Raw genomic sequence first — 23,617 nt, forward strand, 5'->3', positions numbered from 1 at the left:
GAGTCAGCTGGTATTTTGTGAGAGAGGGTACAAGAAGAGCTCATTAATATACCATAGTTCATTGTTTTTCATTATTCATTTCATGGAGATAATGTAAACACTAGTTTTCAGGACATCAAAAAGGCTTCAGTGTACTGGTGTGTTTTGGAAAACTTCAGATCACACTCTTAAYATTAAAATGGTCAAATATTAACTGCACTGGCTTTTAGCATAATTATCTTTATGTAGCAGCACAGGTTGTTAATGATAATTTTAAAATCTCTTAAGAACTATTCTTCCTGTTACAAAGTAAGCTGGAGAAGTTATGGGGATGTACCACAATTTCTACAAAGCAATTAAGGTTAATATTCTACCGCCAAAATAAATTTGGCCCTTTCTCTAGTGTTCTGGATAATGTAAATGTTTTTGCAGTTTGGATATTTTTTTCTCTTTTTGTTTAAATACCGATGAAATGTTCCTCTGAGCAAATTTTTCATTTTGGAGAAAAATTGGGTGATTTTTGCAGGTGATCTGAAGGGCAATGGGTCTGTGTTTTTCAAGGAAAGAAAAAGAGTAACTTATTACTCCTAGACAAGACAACATCAGAAAAATGAGACTTTACCCATGTGAAAGTGAAATCTAAATACCTTTCTGATACCTTTGCTGCATTTTTAAGCCATATTCACATAAATAGTGTTGTGAAAGTTCCACATTCTTTTTCTGTTCTGTGATTTGGCCAGAAGCCCAGTGGATTCCGGTACTTGAGATCTGCCTTGCAGGAGAATGTCATCAGTCATTCTGCAACTTCCTTATTGTGGGAAATAGTCRTTTCTAAAAAATAACGACCTATCATAGAATCCTAAAACTGACCTCAAATTCACTTGAAAGAGTAGATACATGTTACTTCTAATCTATCAGCAGGGTGTGTGTGTATATGTCGGGGGGGGGGGTGTTGCGGGGGGAGGTAATAACATTGGAATGCTTAGATCTGATTCTTCATTCCAAAATAGTAATGGAAGGTTTTAAGACTTATTCCTGTACTTAGTTCTTCTAGGAATGGAAGGAACAGTCCTATTAACCTTAAAACTGTACAATCTAATTAAAATTTTATAAAGCTATATCTTCAACTCAGTTAAATTTTTTGCTCATATCTATTCTATTGCTTTTTTTTGCCAAAAAGAAAAATATCTTTGGTCTCACAACATTTCCTTTAAATCTTTCCATTTAACTAAAATAAAGCAAATTATAGGTTTTTTTAGGAGGCAACTTCGCAACATGGAATCAAATCCAAAGTAAAATACATACATGTTGTGAACTGTGAAGACATGTATGTAGTTTCCATGATATTTCACATCAAAATAATTATTTAGTTTTAAATAGTATCACAAGATTTTATTTGAAAGTTTTTCTTGCTAATCACCATGAATACAGAGCTAAAAGGGGATCATAAGCAAACGTTGATTTGGAAAGAAATACCATAGGTTAAGGTTAAAGTTCTTAAGTTGCTAAGTTTAGTTGTTTGTCTTTTTTTGGTGTTTTACTTTTTTTTGGGGGGGAGGGGTTGTTTGGGGTTTTTTTTGTTTGTTTGTTTGTTTTTTGTCTACACTATTTTTTTCATGTCAGTTCAACACATTACACAGACCAGGACCACTGTATTTACAAATGTTGTCAGGCCTTTATTTTATTGTAATAGAGACTGGAGAATCTTGAAGAAATAAGCTAGGAAAATACAATTATATAGAAAGTAGACATTGTAAGAATATCAGAGAATAATAAAATACAAATCAGGGATTGAAAAAATAAAACTAATTTTGAAGTAATATCTCTGCTGAGTTAGAGTTCATTATTTAGGAGTTTTAGCCTTTTACTATCATCTCAGTTTTATTCGTCTCCTCTCCTCCTCTGCATGGACAGTTTCATGACTGGATTCACTCTGAACTTTCTGTCAGGGAATCTGTACTGGTGCTTTTGGATGCAGTGGTGCTTTTCAAGCAACAATATCAGAAGAGAGGAGGAGGACAAGTTAGGTCTGATATTTTTTTTCTTTGTCAGAATCCTAATCATTTTGTATGTTGTCTGTAGAAATTTGCGTAACAAAATATTTATAACACACCCATACCAGACAGTAATGTAATTCAGTCTCAGGTTATAATGGTTAGTTATTGTGAACAAAGACAATTTAGGGAGTTTTTTTCAACAGCAATAAAATTAAAAGTGAAGTTTAATATCCTCTCGCTGATTTTAGTACAAAGAAGTGATAAATGTTCTTCTTCAACACTTTGGTTTTTAGACAGTTTTCAAATGTGTCTCTATCCCTAAGTCTTGTATACTCTGCTTGTGACCAGGAGGAATTTCTTAGCCCATGTGCTGTTGGCAGTAGTGGCCATGACCATGAAATGGAAGCATTTTCCCTAAGGGAAGTGAGGACAATCTACTGCTGTAGAAGAATTTTCTTGGTACAGGCTTTCGGCAATGTCTTCCATTACTTCTGCATATAATTGGTATGAGCAGTTTTGATGCACAGCAGAGTCTCCCAGCTTTTGTTTTAAGGCTCAGAAGAYGCATAATACACAAAAATCACCTGGGATGTAGTGTAGTTATTCAAGCAGTTAGCTGCTAATAACTAAATGTCCATGCTAGGATTCTACAAATTTTCAAGCACCCATCACTGCATCCATTACTTTCAGTGAATATCTTTGAGGTTTTTGCATCTTGAGGGCTAGACAGACCTTTTGTGGAAACTAAGATAATATAATCAAAGTTTTTCACATTCTTTCAGCGCATAGCTGCAAGTCTTAACCCAGTTCTTAAAATTCATGCAGTGATCTGAATTTGGATTGTAAAGGCAACTTTAATTATAGCATTTCCAATCCCTCTAATAATTTCTCTTTTTAAAACATTATAGCATTTAGCTCTTCTAGAAACAAACAGGAAAAAAGAAAACCAAGTGTCTTTTCATAGGTTTAGTTAGCATATCAGGGTTGTGAGTCTATTCTATTAAATTCTGTCAAAAATTGTAAAACTGCAAGAAATTCTAATAGTAATAAGTATTATCTTATCTGTGGATCAACACTGGAGAGGTGGAATATACAGTGAGTTCTTGTGTGAATGAGGAGTCCTGGCTTCTTTGTGGTTCTGCATTTTTTTTTCCACTAATTTTTCATAGATAGCAGACAGGTGGAGTTTCACACACCTTTATAATGAAGAACTAATTTGGCTAAATTGATGAGATTTTCCACCTGTGGAGACACAGGGAGAAATTCATTTGCTTCCTCATCTGATGTCATTTGAGGCTGAGATATGTCACCTAAAATCCAGTTAGCCATTTTAGATATGCTGAAGTGTCTGAGACATTTGCATGAAGCAGACAGATTTGATAAAAGACTTGCAGGAATCCCTTGATCTCCTCCAGACACAAGTAGATAGGATGACTGAACATATTTAAAATGGTACTACACGGCTATGTTTAGGCAATTGAATTCTTTCCTTCTTAGTCTATCAGAGTGACTTTGTACTATACCAAAGGGACTTAATTGCTTCCAATTAGGCTCACTTCAGTTACTGGGTTTGGAAAAGAACAAAATCAACACCACTTAACAGTGGATCTGATATAAAGATTTTCTAGTCCACAGGCTAGTGGCATGAGTGCTGATACTCTGTCTTCCCTAATCAAGATTTGTGCTGAGAAATGGGTTAAGAGTATGATCATTATTTAGCTATTTTAGCAGTTTACCTCTTACAAATCCTATCATGAGTCCAAGAATATGGTTATTTTTTTCAAAGACATGTGACTTGGCCAAATCTCCAAATTTCTATGGGATCAGCAAGAAGAACCTTGGTGGTTAGTTAGTAGTTTTCACAAGTATTATTGAGAAAATTTCCTAATGCAGTGCAATGCAATTTTACTACTCAAATCAGGAAACAAGCGTTGGGAATTTCTGCCTGAATTTTTAGGCCTGGAAAAAAGGAACTGTAAAACAGAATAGTTCTATAACTGTTCTCTCTACCCATTTTTGCTTATGGCCTGAAGTCTTAGACTAGGAAATTTCTTTCTGAACTGTAATCTAGTTAATGTACCTTGATTTCTTCCAAGTAATTAAGAGGAAGTGCTTATTACACTGAAAAAAAAAATGTAAGGAATTATTCCAAAAGAAAGTTCGCTTTACTTGCTAGAGAGATGTCCTCACCTTTTTCTATCTATTTGTGGGATAGARGTGGTAGGTTTTATGGCAAAAAGCTGTTCATTACAGATTGAGAATTTTCTCTTTAACCCAGTGATGCATGATATAAAAAGCTGTTATCATTTAATATCTATTAAATGGTCTAAAGCAATTTCAAAAGTTGACCTTGGAAATCCATATTAATATTAAAAGAACTTAAAAATCTCAGTTTGTTATTTGCTACTATTATTGTTTTCACTCAAAATGGGAAATAATGAAGARTGAACTCAAGAATGGATGGATGTACACAGATTATTGCCTACTTATATATTTAAATGCAAGCAATGTAACAGTGGAGTAAAGTAAAGAAGATAAAGAAACTGATACCACCATACTTTCTTGCACCTCATATACTCATTAAGCAACTGTACAAACTGGAGAAAGAAGTTTCTTTCTTCCTCCAGACAAGGAGAATAAAAATTGCTTGAAGGGAGGTATAGAAAACATGACCACCTAAAATTAATTTGAAAATCAGAATGAATAATAGTTTTTAAATGATCAGCTCATTCTCCCTTGAAAGAAGGAATGTTAAATTAAGAAGTTCAAGCTCCATTCATGCTCCTAAGGCAGTCGTCCAGATCAGTTTCAGAAACATTGTTTAAAATCCTTGGGTTTTGATCATGTTATGTTTTATCTTCTTAGGAATGGCAAAATTCTATTCAGAAGAATGCAGGACTTGCATTTATTGAGCTCATCAATGAAGGAAGGTAATTAATTTTAAAGCTTTTGAACAAGTAGTCATTTTGCATTTTATTCCATTGGGTGATAATACTTTCTCACCATCTGTTCCAAAAGATTATGAAAAGGCCATTTTAATTAAGAGGTTTATTGTTTAGATACTTTGTGTAACAATATTTAACTTGGAAATGTATACATTCTTGAATTTTTGTTTATTGACAAAAGAAAATAAACCCCCATAAGCTGTGTATGGGTCTGGGTTTATTTTAGAGTTGAACTACCATCTTACAGAGCAGCAAGGTTTTTTCACCCAGACAGTCTAGGGAGCCCAATCTGTAAATCCATCTGCTGCTCCATCTGTTTTAGGAGCACAGTATTCATTGTACAGATGCCTTTCATTATACTATCAGTTCATAAGGAATTATTTTATCTAGAATTTCTGGTCCAATTTAAGTCCTGTGTAACACACAGAACATCACGCTTATAAGAGCTGCCTTGCTTTTGCAAGTTGGTAAGATGCTTTATTATGAATCCTCAGGTAATTTTAACGCCGTGCCTGTTTACATCTTCTACTCTGTGCAATGTTTGTCAGTACTTTCAGCCAGACAGCTGGGCAATAATGGGGTACTCTTTGGCCTTGCTGGTAGTGGAATGCCAAAGACAAATGCAGCCACTTGTGTCATGTGTGTCACTTTTGTTGGCCAGGGAATTAGATCAATTTAAATCTAGATTTTTTTGATACGTGCAGTTGAATAAAAATATTCATAGTAATGTGGTCATTGAAGAGATTTTGTCATTTTGTGTGTGATTTGTTTCTTTTACTGATAGTATGTCATTACCAGCACTGAAATACTGAATCTTCTATTATTGAAATGGTCTCTTTTATACAGTAGGATTTTTTTTTTATTTTTATTTATTTATTTATTTATTTATTTTTGTCTAGCTGTTATTTCAGTGGTGAATCCATTCATTTGAAAAGAAGACTGGAAAATATCAGAGAATAGGAGTATAGGAACACTGCTATCTGGAAAATAGGAGGTGTATCTTCATATCAGATTTTTGAATTCCCTTAGATTCATTGCAAGCATTGAGGTTACATTGCAAAATACTAGTTGGAAGTGTAGCCCTTTTAATTGGAAATTCTTCTTGCTACAAAGTAGCATATGAGTTTACAAAATAATAGGGCTCATCTAAGTAGGTCATCTTCACATTATTATACAGTAAATATTGCACAATAATAGACTGAGTAATCTTAGTAAGCTCATGTTCTTGGATGGTAATATGGAAACCTATTCTGACCCTTTTTATTTGCTCAACTTTTTTTTTTTTTWAAGTGGAAAAGTCTCGTAAACAGCTGTCGCTTGCAGTAGCATTGGATAGTAAGATTAGATACTGTTGCATTCCCATTGTTGAGAAAATGCTTATTCTGAACAAATCCCATATCTGCATTTTTTTAGCCCAAGTGTTAAGACATCAGTAGACTCTCTACTCCCTGTAGCAATAACTTTTCAAAAGGTTAACAGTTTACTGCTGCTGCTTCTGCTGCTTAAATCCAGTCAAATGAATGCCTAATCAAACTGTCCTTAGGCACATGTTCCTCCATATACTTTTGTCATAAACATGTCTTAGAATAAGTGTGTGCACATTACTAGAATCTTTGCTCTTCTTTACAATCGGCCCATCCATTTTTAATTTATCCTTTTGAGGATAAAGATAACAATCCTTTAAGTGGAAATTGTTATAAATATTTATTCTACTTAATAGCTAAATTTGTGAATGCAATTCATCAATCATAGCTAGAGAACGCAATTGTGCAGTTGTCAACAATTAACAGGACATAAACAGTTGATGAATGTGCAGCTGAATTAAAGTGCTCCCTAGGATAACCTGAAATTATAAACTGGATCATTTAAAGGAATCTAACAAAGGATCTGTATAATTAAAACAAAGCAGGGTTAATGGGATGTAAAATTGCATATAATCGCTGTGCAATAATGATTGAATTTTAAATTATTAAAAGCAAAATGAAGATTAAGAATATTCTGAAGGATTTTCTGGATAAGATTTTGAGAGACATAGGTAATAAATCAACAGTTTTAAGCAAGCTTTTTCATTGGGTTTGGGGGGAAGGGATTAGATATTATGTAGAGTATCATAATTTTTACTGTTTTCAGTTACACATCTACCTGTTTAATATATGGACATTATTAGGAGATTTTCTGAACATGTTAATTTTGTGTTTCTGCATTAAAACATTTGATTGCTTTTCTGATCATTAACTCTATTAGAAATGTTCTGAAACAAAATATTTCAGTTTAGTTGTATTTAAAAACACATATTGTCTTTGTTCCTGTCACTTTAATTGCTGACACTTTAATAAGTTATGTTTTCATTTTAAATCAGTCGATTTATTGTGTTTGTTTCTTTTTTTTTACACATTTTAGATAAGGTTTTGCTAGGGAGGTCTGAATGACACATAATTGTAAAATTGAGAGCACAAATGCTCTGATAGAATCTTCCAAAAATAGGATTTTGGAGAAGGAAGAGAGCTGGAATACCTAAATTTAATCATGAGTTTGTTCTTAACTGCCTGTGAGTTTAAAAAATTACCTCTGCATCAAGTTTTCTCATCTATGAAATAAAGAAACTAATTGATTGTATAAGAGAGTTGTGAAAAAAATGATTTACAACACGAATATACATTATATGATTGCTAAGTTTTGTGAAAAAACTCTATTATAACAAATTTTAGTGTAATAAGAGCCTCTGGCTGTAGATTTAAATTAATATTTTAAAGGAAAATATGTGCAAAGATATTTAATTTGGGAGTGGAGAATAACATTGTCAATAATAAACCTGAAGGGTTTACAGAGACAGTCTGCTCATGATCTTGAACTTCATGCTTCTTTTTAATTAGTCTTACACTATGAATATCTGTTATTGAGGGTGTCACATATGTCAAGAGCTCTATTGACAGCAGTTTAATTAGGATTTCAGATTTATGTTCTGGTGTACATGGGAGCAGGCTTCTTAAGAGTTAGATGTATCTACAGTGTTGGCTGTAAAGGGGAACATCAAAAGAGCTCTTTAGGAATGATTTGGGAGGGAGACTGCAACCTGCAGTTAAGTGAGGTAGTGATGGGTAAGGTCAAAAGCAAAGGGTTCAGGGTAAGGAGAACAAGAGAGAGAAAACAGGAACACATACCTCAGATGAACATGTACATAAATGCGTGTAGCCTGAGAAACAACTAGGAGGAACTAGAGCTCCGTGTGTGATAACTGAACTACAACATCATTGAAAGAAATACAATGTGGTGGGATAGCCTGCATGACTGAGTGCTGTAATGAACAGGTACAAGTTCTTCAGAAAAAGACAGGGGAAGTGAGAAAAAAGCTCCTGCTGTTTGTGTAAAGGAGCAGCTTAGATCTGTGAAGCTCTTCAATGGGACTTCTGACAGTCTGGCAGATAGTCTGTGGGTCTGGATGAGAGGAGAGGACAGTAAGGGTGACAAAATGGTGGGAGTTTGTTACAGAACACCCAATCAGGGTGAGGGAAAAAAAGAAGCCTCCTTTAAAAAAATTGAGGAGGTCTCTATATCAGAAACCCTAGTTCTTGTGGGTGACTTCAGCCTTCCTAACATTTGCTGGAAGTGCAAGAAGACGGGATGCTTGCAGTCACGATGATTTCTGGAGAGTGTTTGGGATAACTTTTGATACAGGATGGACCAAAGATGAGACATAGCTGGATCTGCTACTCACTAACAAAGAAGAGTTGTTTTATGATGTGTTAATTAATGTCAGCCTTGGCTATAGTGACCATGAAATAGTGGAGTTTAAGATCTCCACCATTTCATGGTGGAGGTGAGGAGGGAGAGCACAGAATTTAGGCAAAATGATTTTAGGTTATTGAGGAGATTGGTAGATGAAATCCCCATGAGAGTCAGCTTTGAAGGCTAAAAGAACTCAGAAAAGCTGGCAGACCTTTTAGACAGTATCCTCCAAGCACAAGAATGGATCATCCCACTACTTAGGGAAAAGACAGATGCATCAGGAGACTGGTTTGACTAAGCAGGGAACTTATGATGGAGCTCCATGGCTAAAAGAAAGTATACAGGAGATGGAAGCAGGAACAGGCTAGTAAGAAAAAATTTAGAAACATTGCCTGGATTTTTAGGGATAATGTCAGGAAGGACAAGGCTCAACTGGAACTGAGACTTGCAAGAGCCATTGAGGGCAACAAGAAGAGCTTCTACCACTTCATTAATAACAAAAGGCCGAATTAGGAAAAACGTATGTCTGCTGCTGAATGGGGTGACAGATAGGCTGATGTACTCAAWGACTTCTTTACCCCAGTTTTCACCTACAAGATCTCTCAAGCCTCTGTGATTAGTGCAAGTGTCCAAAGAGAAGAACTACTAGCAGTGGATGAGGACTGAGTCAGAGCTAATGCGAGAGAACTTAACCCATACTAATCCATGGTTCCTGGTGGGATGCATCTGATGGTACTGAAAGTTCTTGCAAGGCTGCTATCCTTGTCAGACTGCTCTCTGTCATCTCTGAAGGGTCATAGAGATTGGGGAAGGCCACTGATATCTGCAGAAAGGGGAATGTCACTCTTCTTCAAAAAAAGTCCAAAAAAGCCAGCCTCACTACTCATCCCTTGGAAAATCATGGAGCAAGTCCTTTTGGAACACATTTCTGGCCGTGCGAAGAAGACAGACACTGAGAACAGTCAGCATGGATTTACTGCCTAACCAACCTAATTGCCTTCCATGACAAAATCACTAGATTTTTAGACAAAGGAGAACAGTGGATATCATTGACATTAACAAGGCTTCCACACTATCTACCACAACATCCATGTATCAAAGTTAGAACACTACAGTCTGTATGGGTAGACAACTAGATTAGAAAGCTGGCTAGATGATTTGGCTCAGATGGTCAGGTTAATGGGTCATACTGTACCTGGAAGACTATGACAAATGGAACACAGTGATGGTTTACCAGTCTTAAGAAACAGATGTTACAGATATTATCTTTCATAATTGGATTCACTTCCATTTCATTCCCTATTTATGCTTTCACCACACTAACCTATGAAAAGAGATGACTTTGTCACTTCATTTAAAAAAGTTCTGTTTAATTATTGCAGAATTTCCTAGTTTTGAATAGCAGGAGTAGGCTGATCACAATCTAAATTTGAGGAAGTACGGATCATATTTCATTTCAAATCTCAAATTGCAGGCTTTGTTTTGGGAATTCTATCTCTATATCTAAGACTGATTTGTGCCTTTAGCCATGAAAGTACATACTTTCATATATGCAGCTATGAGGACCTCCAAATAGACTTAATATTCACAAGGGCCTTCATTTTTTAAACTGTGTTGTGTTGAGAGTGTTCATTAATTTCCTGGAAAGAGTGACAAAATGTTTAAACAGACTGAAAATTTGTTTTTGTTTAAATGTGGATGAATTCCTGATTAAGTCCTCAACTAGGACTGTTGGTTAACTGCAAGAAATTTTCTTTTTCAAATCCTCTGTTACAGTTTGGCAAGAGGTTCTGCTATGTTTTGTTTGTGGTAAATGATCTCATAGTCATTATTCTCTTTCTGAAGTATTTAAATGCTGAATCTCTTTGTTGGAAGATATATCCATGGTGCTGTTTGCCATGTTGGATTTATGACATGTGCACATGCAGTTGGATCCCTAGACACCACTTGGTGAATTTGTTTGGCTCTCGGATCCAAGCATACATGGAGAAAGGATGCTGTTCCTGGYTCCTGTCTTGGCAGTGGTCTTGATCACAGGAACGTTGAGGTCAGATTGTGGAGCTCACCTGAACCATCAGGAAATGCAACATATGTGGTCTTGAGACATCATGGTTATTATGTAGATATGGGCTACCAGAATGTACCAGGCATGCCKGTCTGGCATGCAAAATCCAATACATGCAAATCCTGACAGAAAATAGTGTTTCGTAAGCAATAGCACTGAGATGCAACATATAAAACAAAAGTGTTTGATCATTCTCTCTTTGCCAGATGTAGCCAAATTCTGTTGTATTGTCATGTTCACCAAGTATAATGTGTGATTGGAAGAATCTTTTATCAGCTGTGAATGGGTCATTTTATAGAAAACCACCCCAAATGTCATCTTCCATCAACATAGGATACATGTCATAAATATTTTTGTCAAACTGGGCACTGAATTTCTGCTCCACCTGAAGCATGAACTTAAGGTCCTTATTAAGTATGCTTTTTTCTAATCTCTTGTTCTTTACTTCAAGTGTCTTTGCCTCCAGACTAAGAGTCAGTCTGTTTTGGACAAAGCGTGCATTGTTATAACAATCTACCTACCTGTAGATAGTAGCTAGTACAGCCCAATTCTTAGATCTGTTACAGGCTTTCAAGCATCCTCTCACCTTCTAGCCTTGTCTGGTCAGGTCATATCTCAAAGCTGAGGCTGAATCTGAGAAACAGGCCAGTGGATATTGTAACTGATGATCTTGGATGTTTACTGGGTAAGCACTATTTCAAAAAGACAGTTTTCTCTGGATTTAGAAAATTCTTAAGCAAAATAGGAAATCTTTATTAGGAATAGAATAGATTCTTTGTAGTCAACTCTGAGTTTCACTGAGTCTGTTATAGCTTCTGTAGCATTTCTGAAGCTTTTGCAGTTACCTTCCATAAAGTTTGTCTTGCCAGTATTTTCATGTTGTACTCCAGTAGTTGGTCTTTGCATGCTGTGCTTTCAAAATTTTCCCTTGTAAATTCTTCATCACTGCCCTTTTGCCAGAAATCTTAGGCTAGACACTATCTTCCAAAGTTTATGGGAATATTTTTTAAAGCATTTATAGCAGCACCTCATCGTGTAGAGCTTGAAGCTCTACAGGTCGTGCCAGTCTATGCATCCTATTATGGATACCAAATGCCACAACAGGTTTCATTTCTTATGAATGCCATTAATAATTATAAAAGCAGCTATGTTTGGTGAAAAAGTGGCAAATTTCCAGGCTAMTTCTTGGAAAAAACTTAGCTGTGGGCATCTGATGAAAGTAAGACCAAGAAACATCTGTTTCCCTGGACATGTGAATTGGCAGAACTTCAGGAATGAGTGGAGGAAGCAAGACCTTAGCTAAATTATAACAAATGTTCATTTTGTAATCTGTTTTGAAAGTTGCTGCTTGGGAATGGTCTGCTTTTTTAGATTATTTYGAGTGAAAGAACAATTATTTTATCTAGTAATACAATAGCTAAGAGCCCTCTTCTCTGTGTGTGCAATTGTTACTAGGAAGAACTGACTGCAAGACAGTGAAGTCAGATAAGACTAGTTATAGTGAAATATGACTTTAATCCTTAAGTTTTGATAGGAAGACAAATAACACTGCTTGTCACAACCAATCCTAACCCACATCTAAATATAATGTGTTTTATGCTTTTTTACATGTTTCCAAGCTAGTCTGGGAATAGTCTTATCACTATTTTCAAGATTCAAAAACAAATTTGCCATGGGCTCTGGCTCCTTACCTGAATTATTTTTCAGAATCTGGAACTTCACCGTCTAACTTGTTTTTAAAACCCGTATACATACACAGGCTTCTGATTGCTTACACATGCTTTTTTACAATTTCCCTTAAACGGTAAGCACCCTAGACTTTTAAAGTAACCCTATCAAGGACAGCATTCAGGAAAGCAAGTCACACAGACTTAAAATAACTCCTTACTTACTCCTAAATAACATTTGCAAATAAGTCATCTTTATGAATCAGCAGGTCCTGAGACATACTCTCACCCAGTCTGCTCTCACTCCTACATATGAAATTCTTGGATTTTTAGGTGAGGGAGAAGCTACTCTGTACACTTACTCTGTAGATACTTCAGCCTTGTCATGCTTATTTCAGAGCATTATCTCTTGATTCTAGTTTTTTATTTCCATTTTCCATACGTTCAGCTGGAAAATTCACACCTACCTGTATAAAAAACTCATTTCCCCATAGAAATATAGCAGGATTTGAACACCTGAGTGATCTCAGAGTGCTCTGTTGGTGAATTCCTTACTGAAAGTCCTTTGATTAGGACTAAAAACATGTCAAGCCCATTTCTTAAGGAAGCTTTAACTGTAAAGTACACATCTCTGGACATCTAATAGAAATCAAGTGTCTTACAGAGAGAAATCATAAGTTACCAAATAAGTGTTTCATCTTTACTTTATATTTTAAGAATTGCAGGTAAGAGTTTTTTTTCTGATCATCAGTTCCTGATTGAGATCAGCCTAGCTGGGGAAGGTCATAGCAGCACACCCGGCTTCCAATTCTGGCAGGAGTTTCAGTGGTGCAGCTACAGGAATTGTCACATATGGTCAAACCAAAAGTTTTTTTCTAGACCAGTGTGTTGGTCTCATTTGGTCARTAACAAATGACTAGAGAACAGTATAAAAATTAGAGCAAGCAAGCGGTGACACTTCTCAGACAACTCTCTAGCCCTGCTAGAATACAACCTGTGTAAAGATTAATAAGAATGACCAGACAGCCAGATTTGTCACTGTCACTTTTGAAGGCAATGTTTGCTAAGGCAGGATGAGGTTTTACAAAGGTGAGTGAGAAGAGTGGGTATGTTTTAGTTACAAAAAATGCTCAGTTTCAGTGATAAGAAGTTCTCACTAATGACTGTACATGTTATTTCCAAAGGACAGTAAAAATGGTATTCTTCTCAAATTTCAGATCTTCCCCCTGTTTAACAAGTGTATATACATTTATGCAAACACCTTCTTATTTGGACTGGTTCACTCCAATATAGGATAATGATTTAGGAAAGATGCAGAAAATCGGACTTTTCCTCAAAGGGGAGTGTTCTGAAAAACCTGTGGATGAGACTCGTAGTTGGGCAGTTGATCGGAATACCAACCAACATAAATTGGATGGGTTTCAGACCCGGATTGGTGTAAATATTATACAGTATAATGTGTTATGTAAAGGTTATATAACTTAACAGCATGAAACACAGAGTTCATGTTCTTGAGAACTTATACTAGAAACTATTGGTTCATCATTTGGAAATGCCTGAGGTTGTAAAAAACTCATCCATTGTTGGCATATTGTTGTGTAGAAAATCATAGAATATAGGACTGTGCAAAAGAAAATTGCTATTCTAGAATTGCATCAGAAAAGGCATTTCCATTGAGATAAGAAGCAGAAGATGCAAATACTGATGCGAGCTTGTCTAGAATGCTGTTATAAGGATAGTTAAAGAGATCTGGTTTATTTTGCCTGATAAGATGGAGGTTGAGATGGAATATTAGAAGGTCGTCAGAAAGAACAAGAATTATGTAAGCCTAAGGACGCCATTGGCATAAAAATGAAGCAGTAAACACTACTGAAAGATACTTTTGAATTGGAAAGTTAAAGAAGGTTTTTAACCGTCAGAGGCTTTGGAATAACCTTCCAAAACTGTGCTGGAGGCTAGAATCTCCATCACATTTTTATAAATTGAAGATCTATTTCATGTGCTAAATCTCATACTTTTCATAAACTAAGAATGGTTTCATATGATGTAGCTATGTGTTGTAGTGAAAGAGTGAAGTGCTGACCTAGAAGTCTTTCTTTCTGTCTCTTATTTGCAGTGCATTTGCAGCACATCTTTTGATGTGTTGTCAGCCTTTAATATTACTGAATGTGAGATTTTTTCCTGATTTGTGATCCTTTCTGAATCATTTTCATTATTTTTCCTGAGAGAATCCACAGGACAGTTGTAAGCACTTACTCTAAGGTCAGAAATTCTGAGGTTTTGTAGTTTCTGTTTTTTCTTTCTTTTTTCTTTTTAATCTTGCAATGTATTGCAAGAGGTGAAGATTTAGATAAATAGGAATGTATTCAAATGATGATAACCTTACTGTACATTTTCTCTCTCATAACCCAGTTAGGACAACATGCTGAATTATGCTGTGTCTGTATGATTTTGAGATTCAGTCAGAGTTAGCTGGATATGATTTAATCCATATACAATAGTAATAGTGATAGCAAGTTAGCTATCTTTTGCTTAGAAGAAATGTATTTTGAGACTAATGGATGACTTCCTGTTAGATGCAAAAATCAGTAACAAAGAATTAGATTCTTAAGCAGAATTTCTAAATTTGAAATGATAACAATTTTCCTTGAACAAATACTCTAGTATCTGGTATGTAGGCAAAAACCTCTGAAAAGAATTCACTTTGCTGACCTTGCAAAGCTAAGAGGACACATTTAACTGCTTTAATGTGTTATGTTTCTTTTTTCTGCCCCACATCCTTGTACTTACWAATCAAAACATCCAAGACTTAATTTAGATGCAGGCAAAATTTGTAAATGATGGGCTTAGATTTTAAATAAACTTTCTCTTGTTTTAAAATTTATCTTTCTGGCAATGGATTTTAAGACTAGTATAATTCTTAATAGCCTTCTAGAAGCAAAAACATAATTTGCCTGTTTTTGAAGTCCTCTCACAGGTGTTTGTACATAACTGAATCATAATAAATCCCTTATGAGCATCCATTGTTATAATATTATTTAATGCTTATATGGGATTAATAAATAGTGGCCTCACTTTTGCCACAATCCCAATGTGTTAACCACCATACAAACAATTTTTTGTCTTTTTCTTGAAAAATGTACAGTCATGGATGAATATATGAGAGTACATGAAACAACTGGTTAGACATAGTTAAAATAATACTGAGATGTTCCATAGATGAGATTTTTGTCAGAAATTTTGGAAGAGAACAGCTGTTTTAATAATACTGAATAGCCTGAACTGGCCTATGTTCATATAACTTAGGGTCACCCCTGCTAGAGCAGAGCATCTGCATCCATCCTGCATAGCACTTAGTCCAAGTCTTCCCTGGAACCTATACAGCACCTCTTTCACCCTAAGATATCATTAGTATTTTGTCTGTTTAGTTCAGGGTTCTTAGAATAACACGAGCGCTTCGTTCTACCTATTAGAATGGTATGTTCTGTGTTTGCTGAGGTATGGCAACATGTGTTCTTGGAGAGAGGTTGGTTGAGTTGAGTAGGTTTCATCCGTGTGCCTGCAGTGAACTGTCTCTAGAACCATGCCCAGACATTTTCAGGATGAGAGTTAGAGCAGTCTGAAAAGTGAGCAAGGAGAAAACTAATGATTTGAGTGCTGTGAACAGTCATGACGCAGGCATAGGTGCCCAGGCATGCTCCCTGGCCTGTCCCCTAATATTTTTCATTTCCTTTACTTTGGAACTGTGGTCTCTGAACACTAGCAGCATTTCAAGGTTACCTAAAAATCTGTCTCAGTTTGCTGAATGTGCTGTCTGAAAGCTACAGCAACTCCAAAAAGTTGTTTTAAGAATTGATCGGGCTTCTCAGCATCTGAAACAGAAAGGTCCATCAGAGAGGTGGGAGAGACAGCTGGGGTTGCCAGCAGTTTCAGCCATCTGATTTGAATCATCTGCTGCATGTCTATAAAAGTTCTCATTTGCTGTAAAGCAGCCAGAGACTGGTGTTGTCAGATCTTTTTTTTTTATTATTATTTTCTCCCTGACTATTGGCAAGCAATTGATTTATGACGTGTGGAAATTAATATTCTCTAGCAATCCATCTAAGTGCTGTGTAGATGTTTTAATGCATAAATTGACACTCTGAGAATGTGAAGAACACTTCATATTACAAATAAGGACAATTAAGATGAAGAGAGTGTATGTTTTTCTTGGCCTGTTTGTGAACCAGCTCATAGACAAATGCAACTTAGATGTTTTCATTGGGGTGTAAAAGCTATGCACAAGAGTCCCAGCTAGTAAACCCAATGAATCCAAGTTGGTCTGGATCTTTTCTCACCAAATTTTTGGTAGTGAAGAGTATGTAAAGAAACCTATTTATTTCACCTAAAGCCATCCTGAGCTGGGAAGACTGCCTAGACAAAAGCTGACTTAGAGACACTGAATTTGCCCTATGCTCCATTTATTTACTAACTTATTTATTTGGGAAGAGATATCCAGCTAGTAGACACTTGAAATATGTGTGCTTCATTTTGAAATCCTATTTGATTCCTGATCATTAAAAAAAATATGGAAAATTTCAAGAAGACTTGAGATGTAAAATTTTATTACAGGTATTAGACACTCACTTCTAAAGTTTTCCCATTTCAGAGAAGCTTGTTAAAGTCATAAATGTTAATCCATATCTGAATGCAGTTCTGGGCTTGCCTCTTAATAACAAAATCTAAACACTTAGCAGTAGTGAAATACTAAAGCCAATAGAGTAGATTAAAAAATAAAAGTAAATTTTGAAGAGTACAATGGAGGAGACTTCAATCTTCCTGCCTATAAAGTTTACTAAAAATTCTTCATTTTCAAGAACAGTAGTGAAGGGTTAGATTTGAAAAGACTTGTTAAAAACATGTGAAACTTTGATCCAAATTTGTTTGTCTTTAGCTGTAAACAGAGATCCCCAAATTTATGCCCTCCTGTGCCACACTTTTCCATGTTAAACATTAGCTCCGGGTAAGTGATTTCCTTTCTTCACAGAYGATAGAACATGCTAAGGAGGGGAAGTTAGAAAACAGCTCAAGTCTTTCCCCTCTTATGGGTAAAAGGCCTGGATGGCGTAGTTTTCATTTTCCTCTAAGACCTGGTGCTTCTAAGCATCAGACACCAACCTTAGGGTGGGATTTGCTAGCAATTTCACATTCTTAATAGAAGAATACCCAAAATGAAGTGTGTTTCCTGCTGCAAGAAGGAAAATCCCAGACTGTGTGTCAATTTGGCACAGAAAGAAACAGACCTTCCTGATCCTAAGCAGCCAGTAATGGCAGATCTTTGCATCCTGAAAGATATTATTTCCTCTCTGCTAATAAGGGGAGCAAACCAGGTGTGCATAGACTGCACAACCTTGGATGTGGACTGCAGGGACGAGCAAGCAGTTAGTTCCATTCTTTTTGCTCAGTAAGGCATCAGTATTGTTAAAAACAGTGTTGCTTTTTGCTGCAATTTTATTGTGCATTTCACAATATTTGGAGATGTGTTTTTCCAAGAGTTTTAATTTAAGGTCTCTGATTGAAATCTTCAATCTCAATCCAACCTTAAATTATTTTTCTTTTAAGTAAGGTTCTGTCTATTTCTAATGCTATAACAACTTGGAAACATGATACACTTCTTCCACTCTAGTATATAAAAACATATAAATATATTTGTATTATTTTGCAAATTTAATAGAATTTTATCTCTTGAGTGATCTCATGATTTTTGAATATTTTGAATATATGTGGGTCTCATATTGAGACTGCTATTAAAAACCTACTGGAACTACGATATCAGTAAGAAATAGAAAGCTTTTTTCAATATAATCTGCTCTCTTGGTGATATCACAAATGCATACAATTTTGGACAAATTGTGTTTTTCACATCAACTAATTTGGTAATTTCCTTACATTAGTTTCATGAATTTTCATTTTTTCCATTTTAAGGAAATTTACTGAAATAATTTATTTGAAGAAAGTCAAATATAAAGGTTGATTTTGATTTTTCTTATTTTAGATTATTATGTCATGCAATGAAAGACCATATAGTGCGTGTTGCAAACGAAGCAGAATTTATTTTGAACCGACAAAGAGCTGAAGATGTCCACAAGCATGCTGAGTTTGAGGTAAGCTGGAGAGTTGGTGTAGTCCTACTTTTCTGTTTTCACTCACTTGTCACCTAGACTGTAACTACAAATAATAAAGATTTTTTTTTAAAAAAAAAAGAAATTACATTGAAGGCATTTCAAAACTAGTTTTTAAAAGCTTTGGTAAATGTCAAACACAGGGAACTGGTTTAATTTCTCATCTCCTCACTGAGAACATTCATGAAAACATTTACAACTTGAAGAAATCCCTTAATCAGAATGTCAGTTAAACTGATATGGCAGACCCTTTAGCTTCCCAAACAGCTTTTCTGATTTGTTGCAAATAGCAATGCAAATCACATTAGTAATTATTTTGCTGGATTTTATCAACAATAAGTATGAGTTTAGTAAAAAAAGAAAAGTAGTTAGTACACTTGAGGCACATCCTGAAAAATAAGAAATATAGATGTTTTGTTTAAAAAACAAGTATTTTTTAGGATAATTGTGCTAGAACATTGTGGATTTTTTGAGCTCTTTAGGACATTTACTTCTAAAACATATTGAAACATGATATTATATGTCTTTGCTACTTGTTAGGAATCTTTAAATACTGACAATGAGATTGTATTTTAAATGTTGATTGYCTTTAAGTATTGGAAGAAGTAACTTTGCAGCTGGATCTAATAACCCTTTAATATGCATAATTCTTACTCCTAAAAGCAGTCAACATTTAATTGCTTTTTTCATCAGTAGGGGTTATAGCATGAAATTCAAAATATGTTATTTGGAAATGATACGAATTTACAAAAGCTATTTTAAAACGTTTGTTCTGTTCAGTATTTAATGAGTTTGGATGATTTTTCTCAGATTAATTTTACTCCTGTTAAGAAAAGAAACAGCGATGGAATAAAGTTCAAATTTCATTTCTGATGTGGCTTCATCAAGTATATTTTCATGTTACAGTATTTTTATGGTATTTTTATACAACATTTCCACATCAATGTTTATCATTTCCAAATCTGCCTCTGTTTGCACATATTTAAATATAAATACAAATAAATAAATAAATATGTGCGCGCGCACACACACACACACACACACACACACACACTTGCAAATATTTTAAAGCTCTAGTGACCTAACATTAGGATTAAGATAGACTGACTTAGTAGTGTTGATGATAATAAATAGCTATATCAATTTATTCTTCTGTCAGAAAATGTCAACAAGCACCTGGTGACTTCAAATAGGATCCAGTAATCTTAGTTTTGATGAGGTTTTTATCTCATTGAAACAGTTCTCTCAAACGTACACTTTGATGTACTAGTTCTTGTGCTCCTTGACCTAGCTGAAAAAATATGAGACAGAGAGATATCTGTTGTCGTTTTGAATACACATAACCTTTACTTCAATTTGTCAGGCCAGACAGCAGACACTTGTCATATGGGATTGCAACAACTTTATTACCAAGCATATACTGGATATTTTGAACTTAGATAAAATCACATTTACAATTAAGTGTGTGTCAGAGTGAAGTTTCATATTGCCACAACAATAACTAACATTTGATATTTATCAGAGCATCATGCAGTAACCTAAGATGACAATAGAAGATTGAGTTATCTGCTCTTTGAAGAATATATTTAGGTATAAGATCTGTCAGAACTCTAGATAAAATGAGAATATTCAATTAACTTCCAGCTTCTGTTAGCAAATAGGATTTAGAATATTAACTAAATTCCCTAAAGGAATAACCTTAAGTCAATCTTATTGTCTGGTAAAGAAACCAACACATTTTTCAAATATGAAAATTTTCTTTATATTTTTCACATGAAAAGTCTCAGCTACATTTTTAGATGAATAAGATAAAATCTGCAAGACAGAACAAAATTGTGAAATGTAGCCTGTGTAAAATATGACTTAGACATGCTTACCTAAGGTTATGTTTAAAATCTGAAAGAATGTTTTATAATGTCTTTAATAATCTTGGGTAAATAACTGGACATTTTATTATTCATCTTACTTGAAAGTGGTAAGGACAAAGGGTTTTCTGGTAGTTTTCTGCTGCATAATTGTAAATCTGTCACTTTGTTTTAATAAGCTGTATTCGTATATGTTCTGGGATTTAGTACATGTTAATTGTTGCTCTCAGCAAGAAAAGCGAGTGGCTATTTTATTTTTACCTTTTAAACTTTAATCAAATCATTATGGAAGCAATTATTTTGCCCTGGTTGCATCCAATTACTGTGGTACCTGTGTAGGGGGGAGGCCAGGGACCAGCATATAAATTTTGTCCTGCAACTACAGTTGCGGTGAGTGCAGGGGAGGTTCCTCCTAGAATGGTTACTTCACAGTTAACTTTCATTTTATTAACCTTTGTAATTGTTCAAGAAGAAAAATGAAAATTTAATTTTACTGTCCAATGAGCTGATGAAATATTAACCTCATTACCAAGGCAGATCATTGTACTAATTGGTGCTTCCCTGTACAAGAAGATAAATTGAAAAATGAATTAACCCCTTATGACTGAGTGTAATGATCATTCTTTTCCAAATAGATTACTGGAAATAATGGCTTTAACACAGTAGAAGGACCACTATGAAAATCTTAAAAAATGCTGATGTGATCCATAGTAAAAATAGAGTGTGCAGATGTATGAAGAATAAACTCCAATCTAGTATGAGGTTAATTTAATTTTAGCTGCTGTTCTGAGTACTGGAGTATGGTAGTCTATTCAGCATAAAGTGTTACTGCATTGAGTATTGGCTAAACATGTTCTAAAATGGTGCACAATAATCTGTGGGTGCAAAAATGTAGGCCTCTTAAAAGATAAATTTAAAATGAGCTATTATTTTGAGAATACTCTAGCTTTTGCAATTTATATCTTAGAAAATGATACTTGTAGCCAGTTTACTTTAATTGCAGTGGCTGCATTTGCCTTGTTTAGACATTTACAAAGGATCTTTACTAGGAGGAGAAATTTAATTTGAACTTTAGGAGGAGAAATTTAATTTGAACTTAACGTGGTTTTGAAAAAAGAAATGGCAAAATTATATCATGCCAATTATACAAAAAGATTTATCAAAACTAAAATATCCTGTAGTGTTTTGACAATTTTAGAAACAAATTTGCATCAAGGTCAATAGCCATAGCATGTATCTCTTAAAGAAACATAATGAAAATATTAGATCTTTTTCAGTGGAAGAGGTGAGTGACTTTTTAAACGTTAAAGTTTTTTAGAACTTGTATGTAAGTTGTGAACATTTTTCATGTTATGACATAAGACTGAAAATATGCCTCTTAATTTGATAATTAAAGGAATTTCTCTTTAGTATTCGTAATAATAAAATTATGAAATTGATTATTAATTCATTTTAATGAGCCTGTTGGTTCTTGACATATGTAAAGATTTTTAGGAAATAATTATTTTAAAGTAGTTTCTAACTAACCTATATTTTATAAAATAGATGTACTTTTCATTCCTAGTCACAGTGCGCTCAATATGCTGCTGACAGAAGAGAGGAGGAAAAGATGTGTGACCATCTTATCAGTGCTGCTAAACATCGAGATCATGTTACAGCGAATCAGTTAAAACAGAAGATACTCAACATACTGACAAATAAGCATGGTGCCTGGGGAGCTGTCTCTCACAGGTAAGAAGCAAACATGAAACGCATGATTTTTAAATGTAGTTTTCAAAGTTCAAGGGAAGCAGTCATTGCATAACTGAAATAACAAGTATTAGAAGCTAGTATTGCTAAAATGTATTCTTTTTCTGTTGTTAGTCATTTCCGCACTTACGTGTTTTTTGAAAAGACCTTTTTACTAAAGATTCACAAATCAAAGTCCTTTATAGATTGCATACATAATATTTTATAAYGTTTTAAATAAATTATAACAGAATATTTGTCAGTTATAATACAGCCTCACTGTATACCAGTAGTTTTTGAGACTCCAATATTAGGCCCTGTCTGAGCTAAATGCTGTAGATGAGATTTTAAGCGATAGTTTCCATGTACAGATATTGACAGAGGAGGGCTGAGATAAAGAACGGAGAGGCAAGATGACTTGTCTAGCACTATAGAGTAAGTCAGTATTAGAATAAGAATCAAAAACAGATCACTTGAATCCCTGTCTAATGCTCACTTCTCTACGTAGCTTTCCCTGTCTAATGCTCACTTCTCTACGTAGCTTTTCTGTGTAAGTAATAAATTGATACTAAGTCATAAATTGGTACTAAGTAATAAATTGGTAAGATCCACTGCTAAATCTTAATTGTCTTACAGCAAAACACTAGTCAATACCAGTCACACATACTCAATTATATGTTTAATTCAAAACTTATATGTGTACTTAAATGTAGCATGGTGCACAGTTAGGCAAACCAAAGTGCATGCTTAATTTTGCGGGTACTCCTGTAAAAGAAACATGATTCTAAATATATAATTCTTACTGTACGTGGGTGGTTACAGGGTAACTGAGGTTTCAATAGGAGCTGTGTTGAAAACGTCTTAAAATTTTGTTCTCTTCAGCAGAGAGATGAAGTTAAACATTTTCATATATCATATTAAAAACAGAGCCTTGCTCTTCCGATTCACAAAAATAGCCAGTGGCAAAAGATCTGACCTTCACGTAGAAGACTCGGGCTCAAATTGCTCCTTTCCTTCATTCAGAGCAAGGTCTTGAACCTGGGTCTGCCATGTGAGTGCCCTGTCTGCCAAACTGGAGGCTGCCAAGTCCTTTTCTTGTGTTTGCATACTCAGCAATGAATACTTGATTATTTGTTTAAATGGAACAGCTAAAAAAAAGAGAGATTAAGGAAGATCTGCTCCCAAACATCATTTTTTAAATTTCCCATTCAAGTCAATGGTTTGAATCAGGCAAGCAGAGCAGAAAGTTCTCTTTTAGTTCTGAAAAATCTTTTCAATGAAAATCTAATCGAGACTGATATATTGATGCAAAATCTTTTGCTGCAGATAAATATTTCTATCAAAAATTCTGTTTGAGGGTAGTTCGAATACATATCTAGGGCTTAGGCTTATTGGATAAGATGTTGAGTAGTAAACTTGGCACATAAGTAATAAAGTTTAATAAATACCATTTATATTGTTCATTCTTTTTGACATTCTGCCTA

General features: G+C 34.8%; 1 protein-coding gene across 1 annotated transcript in view; it reads left to right on the forward strand.

Annotated features, from left to right (window-relative positions):
* Positions 1 to 23,617, forward strand: part of NBEA (neurobeachin) — a 519,273-nt gene that overhangs the window by 264,669 nt on the left and 230,987 nt on the right. Inside the window, exons 35-37 of the mRNA XM_085320669.1 lie at positions 4,842 to 4,906; positions 18,414 to 18,522; positions 21,970 to 22,136. Of these exons, the coding sequence (XP_085176795.1) occupies positions 4,842 to 4,906; positions 18,414 to 18,522; positions 21,970 to 22,136 (341 nt within the window). The remainder of the gene's footprint in view (positions 1 to 4,841; positions 4,907 to 18,413; positions 18,523 to 21,969; positions 22,137 to 23,617) is intronic.

The sequence above is a fragment of the Rhea americana genome, unplaced genomic scaffold (assembly GCF_003343005.1).
Source record: "Rhea americana isolate MKP2758 unplaced genomic scaffold, rheAme1 scaffold_65, whole genome shotgun sequence".
NCBI classification, from domain to species: domain Eukaryota; kingdom Metazoa; phylum Chordata; class Aves; order Rheiformes; family Rheidae; genus Rhea; species Rhea americana.